General features: G+C 35.6%; 1 protein-coding gene across 1 annotated transcript; it reads left to right on the top strand.

The window, feature by feature from the left end:
• Positions 1-2325: 2325 nt before the first annotated feature.
• On the top strand, positions 2326-4137 carry LOC18033557 (60S ribosomal protein L30). Its single transcript, XM_006420711.2, has 6 exons — positions 2326-2437; positions 2518-2556; positions 2664-2769; positions 2886-2987; positions 3557-3625; positions 3719-4137. Exons 2-6 carry the CDS (start codon positions 2536-2538, stop codon positions 3757-3759), a joined length of 339 nt encoding a protein of 112 aa, XP_006420774.1. The 5' UTR covers positions 2326-2437; positions 2518-2535; the 3' UTR covers positions 3760-4137.
• The last annotated feature ends 6486 nt before the right edge of the window (positions 4138-10623 follow it).

Here is a 10623-nt window from a genome sequence, read left to right on the forward strand (position 1 = left end):
CTCGAACCCATGCGCCCAAGGTTGTTGGGCGCATGGGTGTGGTAATAGGCTACGGGCCCATTGGCGAAAATTCTAATAATATTAAATTGACTTTAATGACCTCTTACAACAAGTGGTGATTAGGGATGACAATGGGCACCGCTCGCAGCGGGTTTGTCATTACCAAACCCAAACCCGCACAAAATTTAAATTACCAAACCCATCCGCAACCCGCAGCGGGTTTTAATTTTTTTACAAAAATCCACCCGCAGCGGGTTTTAACAATTACCAAACCCGTAATGGTATCCGGCGGATTTTTTACGGGTTTCCGTATTTAAAATCACAAATGTTTAATATATAAATTTATAATAATAACCTCAAATTCCATATAACATACTTAATTTTATATTTAAATAATGTAAATAAAAAATTAAAATTTCCACATCAATTCAACACAAATTCTCAAATTTAAGTATAAATTACACAAATTCATTTAAAAAACACAAACTAGTATCTAAAAATAATAATTATATTTCATATTATCATTTAAAACAAGCTTCAAGAGGAGATATTCATTTCATTCACCACCATAAGCACCCATCCAACACAATGCCTATAATAATAATTAAGATTAATATTTTCAAATACTAATTCAAAGAAAAATGCCTTTAGTTTTCTTTAGATTATGACTTTAGAATAAGATATAGGCCACATACACACATACACAACTTTGAGCCTTTGGCTATTTGGTAATTTAATTAATGACATTATTTTCTTTATACATTTTTAGATTTAAATTAAATTAAAAATATTTGAAAAAAATATTGCGGGTTTGGTAGATATCCATGCAGGTATCCACCGGATATAAGGTTAATACCAAACACACCCGCATCCATGTGCGGGTTTTAATTTATAATACTAAACCCGCCCGCAACGGGTAAAATTACCCGCAACGGGCAGGTTTTGGCGGGTGGGTTTGGGCGAATTTGCAGGTTTGCGAATTTACGGGTACAATTGCCATCCCTAGTGGTGATTGATAGGGGTGTCAAAAAAATCCGCCCGGATCAATCCAGTCGGGCAAAATCCGGACCACATATACTAAAAACACGGGTCAGGGCATAAAATCTTAAAATCCGGACATTTTCGGGCAGGATTCCGGGTTCAATACCAAAAGCCTGGAACCCGGACCCAGCTTCTTAATAAATAAATAAATAGAAATATAAATAGCAAAATCAAAACCCAAACCCAAATACCCAATGGTGAAATCAAATCCCTAATTTGAAAAGCATAAGCAGCAACGCTGCCAGGCTGCCGCGCCTCCAACGATCCAAGCCAGCAGCACTGCACCAGTAACCGCCCACCGCGAAGGAAGTCTTAGGCTCTGTGATTGTAGGCTTGTAGCTTCCTTTTCCCAGTAAAATGAACTGTTGATTTTAAGTGCCGGATCATGTTTACAACATGTTCAGAGCCCTTTTGAGTTGTGTAGTTTCTAGAGGATGATGGGTTGTAAAGCTCTTGTTTTTTTTTAGATTCCATGAAACTTGTTGCTGTTTGCTAAGTACACTATTCAGAGGGTTCCTTTCGGCTTTGGGTGAAAAGAAAGTAGAGAAAAAAGTTATGCCCTCTTTTGTTCAAAGGATCGGTTCATCCACCCCTACATGCGGGCTTAGAAGCCCGAATAAAAAATCCAGGCCCGAGAGATGTCAGGCTTAAACTCGGCCCGCACGTTTAAAAAGCCGGTCTTAACCCGGGTTCGGGCAGCTGTTTCACTCATCCGGTTCAATCCTGGGCAGCACCAAACTCAGACCGGACCTAGGGTTTTGCCAAACCCAGTGATCGATAATAAATTGCTAATAGTGGATGAGGATGATTGGTAATAAGAGTTATGAATTAATAAAAATAAATAATAAATATTATTTTTAATATAAATAAAAATATGTAATATTAAAATATACATTACCGTACACATTACACCAAACATAATACTTTATAAATTTTAATATATTTTAATCAAATTCATTTTACACCATACCGAACAACCAGAATGCGAAATCTGTCGGTTTATTTTTAAATTCTATAAAATTTTAAAGGGTCTCTCTATCTTACATGCATGTAAGATACACTCTCCTCACATGAATAGTGTGTGAGTCCCACACATACACTATTCATGTGAGGGGAATGTATCTTACATGCATGTAAGATAGAGATTGCCAATTTTAAATATTAGTAATAGTAACTATTTAGAAATTATTTATATTTTACCAAATTTTTGGGTTCAAAATTCCAGTTAAAAATTGAAAAACTAAAATAGAAGTACACGTGAATTGCACGTGTTCGTTGCCCTTCAGGAGGAGCAGCGATAAAGAAACCCTAGACGAGTTTAAAACTGCGGGTGCGGCGTCTCCTCTTCTAGGGCTGGTTTGTTATTTTGCCGCCGCTCGCGAAGTCTTTTTTGGGTGTAAGCTCTAAACCAAACCCCAAAAACCATTTCATGTTTTTGTATTGTCATTAACTTTTCTCTTTGATCTTATTTTCCAGGCAACCAAACAATCGAAAATGGTTACAAGCAAGAAGACAGTAAGACGCCAATTTCACTTTCTATTCATTTACTCACTTCAGCTAACACTTTCACAATCATTTTTTTTAATTAAATTTTTCTGGGTTTTTTGTATTCATTATTGCAGAAGAAGACTCATGAGAGCATCAACAATAGGTTGGCTCTTGTGATGAAGAGCGGCAAATACACTCTTGGTTACAAAACTGTTCTTCGATCTCTCAGGACCTCTAAGGGTTTGTTTGTTTGTTTTTTTTTTCCTGATGAGTTTTGGAACTGAAAGTTTCGTTTTCTATTATAAAGTTTTTGATTTTTGATTTGGGACTTTTGTGGGTTGTTGATTTTTTGACAGGAAAGTTGATTATTTTGTCAAATAATTGCCCACCGTTGAGAAAATCAGAGATTGAGTACTATGCTATGCTTGCTAAAGTTGGTGTACACCACTATAATGGAAGTAAGTTTTATTTGTGTTTGCTTTTGTTTCTGCTTTCTTTTATTGTTTTTGTTGATTTGGATGTTGTCCCTTTCTTGTGTTGCTATTTTGATTTCAATACCAAATTGTCATAGATTCTAGTGTAATTATGCTTTTTTTCTACTGTCACAGCTATGCTAGTTTGTTTTGTATTATGAAATGGGAGGCAGATGTGTATGAAAATGTTGAAAACTATGATCCATTTTGGAATAAAAAGTTTGGGTTGCATGAATTCAAAATGAGTGTTTCACCATTTGCATTTACTTTCCTAGCTTTTGGGAGTGTAATGGGTTTTTAATTGATGGATTTTAGTGTTTGGAACTCCATTAACATTTGGCAAGTTTCACGTTTTGTCTCTAAATGTGTCTATTTGATCTGCTTGCTGTAGCTTTCTATAATCATAACTCTTTATATTAGTATTTTATCTCTTCTGCTATTTGGTCAAAAACTTTGCTTAGTTGATCCTATATTTCTCACTTGATAACTGTAGTTTGCGGTTATTACCTCTTGTTATTTAATTGACATTGCATATTTGTTTGATAATTTTCTAGACAATGTCGATTTGGGAACAGCATGTGGAAAGTACTTCCGTGTGTCTTGCTTGAGCATTATTGATCCAGGTATGATCTGACGTTGCGATATCAACTCTGCTTTCTAACTGTTGATGCGAGCTGCAGCTACAGGAATTAACTATGCCGTTCTCTGTTTCGCAGGTGATTCTGATATCATCAAGTCACTTCCAGGAGACCACTAAGCCTGATTCAGAGTTAAAACCTGCATCTTAGTGATCAGGTTGTTTAGTTGCAGAATGCTGTTTCTCAATTCAAAATTTCCTTTGAACATCCTTGAGATGCAGTTTCTTATATACTCCAATTTTGAATGTCATGCTGGATATTTTGTATGTTTTCAATTTTGCAATTTGGATCAATTCACCTTTGCTCATGTCTTGTTTTCTCGTTGGACTGGAGTTCTAAGTTTTATGAACTTATTATATTGTTAGAATCTAGCTTTTGGATTGATTTTTTTCTAGTAAGAGTTTGAACCTCATTTGTAGATTTTACAAATTGATGATGATTACTGTATTGGGTAATGGAATTGGGTTATGAAGATTCGTTAATCTGCTGTGGCTTAACTTTTGATTTTTTGGCTAAGAGCGGTATTTTGTGGGATTAACCTATCTGTTCCAGTCAACTTTGGTTCACAATAATTCAAATAGATCTATCAAGTGTACTTCATTGGAAGTAAATGATTGATCAAGTGATAATGCTGCCTTTTGATTGATCCATCCAATTTTAAGATTACAAATATAAAATGCTGGAGGTTTGTATGAAGGAATGGTGGAACTCATTTCATTATATATGTGATGGAGACGTGTCGCTTTTGAGAGCAAAGAAACGCTTGCTCTTGGCCTCATATTGTTTTATTCACCTTATTAAGTTTTTTATACGTCAGTAATAAATGATTTGCTAGCACGCTTCAAATTGTTTTATTCACCATATTAAGTTTATATACGTCAGTAGTAACTGATTTTGCTGACACGAACTAGCGGAATTCAACCCCTATAGAGTATTTCTTTTGTCTACTTTGAAACATCCCATGTTAGTGTATCTTTCATCATCTACACTCAATTTCACTTGTGAATTTGTAATTTCGTTTCGAATTTGGATCTAGTGTTGCTATGTATACATTTAAAGCAGTGTATGATTAAGATGTAATTATAATTATTTTTTATGATCTGCACCAAGTTAATTATCATTTAGTGGACTGAAAAACATCTCAACCAATACCTTCTCCGCATCATTCAACTTATCTACTAACTTTTATATGACACTCATCACTAGAGATAGCGCATAAAGAAGTTTAAAGAATACTCTATGACAAAATATTAATTTAAAAGATAAAGTACACAACTTTAGTGGGCAATTAAGTATAATAGATTCAGCTCTGCTTCCACGTATTCATTTATTAATTCTTGGTGATACAACATGAATATTTTTAGATTTTAGGTGATTGTTTTCACTAAAGTTGATTATTTACTAACAAGTGGTATAGAGGCTCTTCATGTTAAATTATTGAGAATCGAATTTATTTTTCGATTAATGATTAAATCTTCGACGTTCTGAAATTTAATAATTCCAGTATTATTGAGTTTAAGAACAATTTTGGTTGTTATTAAGGATTAAGAAAAATATTGGGAAATTCAAAATTTTTGGAAAACCTTGTTATTGGAAATTTTGAAACACGGTTTCTAAGCTCTTATGCCCGGTAGCTGCCATGGGGTTTCATGGCCATCAGCAAGAAGTGGCCCAGTGGTCACACCATCAAGCAAGGAGGCCGCAACACATCAATTAAAAGCGGCCGCCATGATAAAAGAAAAAAAAGGTTTGAGCAATGGGCCGACAACCATTAGGTTTTGTACTTAAATCCTTTTATTTTATTTTGTTCTTTTCCTTCACCATATTTGATCATAAATTTTAATATAAATTTTATTTTACTATTTTATTATTATGATATAAAACAACTAAGTTGTCCCAATAAATAGGAGTTATTGTGCCTAAAAATTTAGATATTTAATTTTGTGACTTATAATATATTATTTTAAAAAAAATCTAATTACTATTTTCACCACTCTTACACGTAAATAACATAAATTTGATAGTCCAATAACCTATATGATTATTGTGCCATAAAGATCTTCTATTAGTTTAATTAGAGTTTAATATTCATACTATTAAAGTAGTATTATAAAATAGAAACAATGGGTATGGTATAAAATTAGAAAATTACTAAAATTTTAGTACTTTTAACTTGTGAGAGTAAAATTATCAATTTAAACTTATGTCAAAACAATCCTTCCAATCAAATATAATAAAAGAATTTAAGTCACAAATTTTAATTAATTAATTCTCTAAAATTCTTTTTTATTTGAAATTTTTTAAAAAATAATTCGTATGTTTTTGTAATTTTTCTTTTCAAAATGGGGTGGGTTTATAAAAACTACAGGATGTATAAATCATCACCCATTTTTTTATGAATTTATATGTAACCACCTCTCTTTACGTTATAAAAGATACTAAGGTAATTATGTGATAATATGTGGATTCATGATTTTTTATGGAATTTCAAATAAGTATATAGTTTGCTCAGTTTTATCGATAAGTTCTTAGAACCATAATGACATAAATAATTTCTTTTGCGTTTATGATACATGTTGCTAATTTAAAAAATAATCACTAAACTTTTGCTTGTTCTCAAGGATTTGATTAAGTAGTTCTTAATTTGACTATATGTGCTTAAATCTAAAAAAGGTAAGGGCTAAAAGCTTAATTTAGACTTTACCTACCCTCTAACTTTAAATAAAAATGATACATATTATTACTTTATACTCTTGAAAAATTAAAAGAACAAACTAAAATATTTTGAGAGAAGTTTGATTATTTGCATTAAGAGTTATAGAGTTATTGAGTTATAGAGTTAGGAACTTGTTCGTTGCAAATGAATATACTATTTCCCATTTTGAGAAAAAGCAACATTATAGGGATTCAAATGTTTATATGCCACTATAATAACACTAGAAGGTTAATAATATCCGGATCCCAATAATGTCGCTTTTTCTCAAAATGTTACATAATATGTTCATTTATGACGAACAAGTTCCTAACTCAGTAACTCTGTAAGATTGTAACTCCTAATGCAATAACCAAACTTCTCTTAAAATATTTGATTTGTTCTTTTTATTTTTTAACGGTATAAAATAGTAATATTTATCATTTTTATTTAAAGTTGGAGAGTAGGTAAAGCCTAAATTAAGTTTTTAGCCCTTACCTTTTTTTATGATTTTAAACACATAGAGTCAAATTGAGGAAAGTTATTTGAGAGCCACCTAATCAAGTCCTTGAAAACAAACCCAAATTAAAGGTTAATCCAAATATTAAAGGATTAGTCCAAATGTTATTAACCTTTAAGGGATCCAAATGTTTAATAGCCAAATGTTAATCAACTAGTTTCAATCTACCATAAAACGACTAGAGTCATGACTCGAGTAATGGATATGGTCAAGCAGAAACCTAATTGTGGACATAGTCAACAACGAGCAATCTATAAGAAATAAATAAAAATCTAGACGAGTTAAAGCTCATGCACAATGGAATTGCTTACATGGAGAAAAGAACTTTCATTTAACAAAGCATTCTTCAACAACTGTAATTTTTTTTCATTCCAATAAAAACAAGAAAAACAACCCAACAAGGTGGCAATCAACTGTTGGGTTAGCATGCTTTTGGACTAGATAAAACACAATGAAAGTTTCATATTCAGAGTATTACATGTTGTTGGTGGTAAAACATGGGTTAGAGGTAGGGGTGGGCAAAACCGGGTTCGGGTCGGGTTCGGATCAACCCGATCGGATTTCGGGTCATTCGGGTTTAACAAAAATCAATCCGAATACAACCCGAACTTCCCACCCGACCCGATCCGATCCGATTTATATTCGGATCGGGTCGGGTCGGGTTGTGAATTCAGGTTGAAATCGGGTAGGATCGGGTTGTCCAATTTCCTTGATTTTGTTACAACCATTTAAAAACACATAATTACAACAATTAAATACTAAATATTAATTGTTTAATTTAACCATATACACCATCAATTCAAATCTTTAAAAAAAAAAGCTTAAAAAAAGTGTGAAAACTCAAGATTCAAAGTCAAAGGTGAGAAGCTCGGGTTGAAGGCTTGGAGCAGCAGAAGCACCTTGCAGCAGATCCGCGACACTTGCAGTAGATCGGTGGCCGCGGCACTTGTAGCAGCAGACCGACGGACGCGTAGCAGCAGATCGGCGGCACTTGCAGCAAATCGGGCATGGAGACGCGCGGCAAATCGTCCATGGAGATGCGGGTGAGGCTGTGACTTCTGCGGCGGCCTTCGTTGGCGGCTTGGCGTTGGCCCAACGCCGTTGGGGGTGACTGTGTATGTGTTTTGTGTAGTGAGATTGGGGATTGAGGAGAGTTGTGAGTGTTTGTGTAAAGTAACCGTGTATTGTGAAAATGGGAATTGTGATTTGTGTGTGCGGCGTGTATGTGGCTGCTTGCTTTAGGTTTAGTTTTTTTTTTTTTTTTATAGCAACCCGATCGGGTTTCGGATCGAATCGAACCCGATCCGATCATAACCCGATCAGGTTTCATTGTTTTGATCCGATCGGGTTTTCTTCATAACCCGATCCGATCCGAACCCAAAATTTTTCGGGTCGGGTCGGATCGGATCGGATGGGGTCGGGTAATTTGCCCACCCCTAGTCAGAGGTATTGAGGGCATGATACATGGGGAGTATGACTTAAAACTATGACAAAGAATAAAAAGGAAGCTAAAAGGGAGGATGAAGGGGAAGACCTCGAACAAATGGGAAGATCTCACATAGGGAACATGACTCAAGACTGTGACAAAGAATAAAAGGGAAGTTGAGAAGGAAAAGATGAAAATAGGAAATTGAGATGGGAAGATCTCGGAAAGACGACATTGACCACTCAAGACGTCAGAGAATAATAAAATATACCTCTTATTATTACACTCTAAGTCAAAGGTAAAAGGAAGGGGGACCACGAACAAACCACCAACACTCTCTCCATAAAAACCAAGTGCTCCTCCACCCAATTGGCCCATTTTAAATCAACCAATTAGAGTTTTGGACATCTTGCCAAACCTAGACTAACCCCGTGTCGATAGCTCTTTCGACCTAGTAAATTAAAGAGCCTCTACAAAAGAGGCAAAATTACTCAAAAACCTTACTTGAGGAGGGAAATAACCAATAGTCGCCTGCTACCTATCTACATGGACATCAAGATGCCATCAGGGACACTCCTTTTAATAAGGTCAGGTTGGTCTTCCGGGAGGTAAGTTCATAGATACATAAATAACACTTAACTTTCCTTCTATTCCAGGGTTTCTCTGAAACTTATTACCTCCTCCAACCCCCTATTGGCTTGACCATCAGAGTACCGTTCCGTGCCCCTCCTAGCGTCTCCTCTAACAGTCGTTTCTTGTGATTTCAAGACTGCCTTAGTCATCACCATCCCTAGGCAACCATTTTCAGGAAGTCCAGTAACCATTTTCTCCAGAAAATCACCTCCAGGAGGGAAGAATCTCTGGTTATAAGAAAGCTCTCATAATGTTTTGGAGTAATCCAAAAACAAATCAAAACATTTTAACGCCGTCTACGGGGATCGAACAAAAAGCCATTATTCTAACCTGTATTGACAAAGAGAGCTCATCATCTTCACAAACCCATCTACTCAAAATCACACCCACCCATTTTCTCACATAAAGCAATATTTTTCTCTCATAAAGCCACACATTCATTTAAAAAGCTTCAGCTTTTACCCATAAAAATTCCTCATTTACTAATAAAAATATATCTTTTTCCACAAAAGTCTCTCTCTTACCCATAAAAACAATTCTTTTACTCACAACAACACCTCTTTAACCCACAAAACATGCCTATTAACAACCCACAAGAAAGTGGCAACCAACAAGGAGACATCATTGGGGAAGAAGATCAATAATCCTAAACCATATCCAACCAAACTTGTACTGCTAGAGGCAAATCCCCAACCAAGGTAGCCCTTGAAAAAAGAAGAAAACTTTAACTCAAGAAGATGTTTTGCAGCTTATACAAGACGCCCTCCAAGCTATTTTACACCCCACTTTACCAAATAGAGTCATCACCATTACTGAATAGCACAGCCCTAGTAGCCCCATTAACTAGAACAGGGCCAAGTAGAGCTCACCAAAACGGCTCAAGGGGAGAACCACTACATAATATAGATGTTCCCTCCACCACATAAGCTATAGCATCGGGGAAGGCTGAAGTAACACCTCAAACTTGTCTTTCTTGTCCTCTACGACAAGTTGAATGCAAAGCACCAACGAGAGGACGAAGAGTTAGCTAAAAGTCAGATGGTCACTGAAGACGTCCTAGCCAAACTGCATTATCTCAGTGACAAGGTCGATAGAATGGCAAAAGTGAAAGAGATGACCTTAAAAGATCTTCCTCTAACAACTCTCCAATCTTAACTCACAAAGAAAATGGCCACGCCAGCCTTTCCAGAGATTTCACTATACCCCAATTACTTCCCTATAAGGGTTGCATTAACCCCATTGAGTACTTAAAGAACTACAAGGGCTAGATGGCTATCAAAGGCATCATCAATAACACCATTTATTGTCTTTTTCCCCATACTCTAAAAGTTATGCCAAGGCGTGGTTCAAGGGCCTTTCCCAATGATAGCGTCTTATCGTGGCAACAATTTTAGCGGGACTTTCTTACCCAGTTTCGATATGTAAGCAAAGAACAACGTGGATTCTCAGACTTGTCATGGATAAAACAGGGGGACGGCGAATTACTACTATGTAAAGCTCTTTCACGAGAAAATCCCGTATGTCGATCTCTACACAGGGGGAAGAACACTGGAGATATTTTATAGAAATCTCAAACGTTAGGACTATAGAAAGTTTATCTAGCACAATAACCTTAAAACATATATTGTTGCACAGGACCGAGCCCTCTAGCTAATAGACATTGAAGAGCATTGCATCATCAGAAAGCACGAGATGACCCAACCACATAGGGC

The sequence above is a fragment of the Citrus clementina genome, unplaced genomic scaffold (assembly GCF_000493195.1).
Source record: "Citrus clementina cultivar Clemenules unplaced genomic scaffold, Citrus_clementina_v1.0 scaffold_9, whole genome shotgun sequence".
In the NCBI taxonomy this organism is placed as follows: Eukaryota; Viridiplantae; Streptophyta; class Magnoliopsida; order Sapindales; family Rutaceae; genus Citrus; species Citrus x clementina.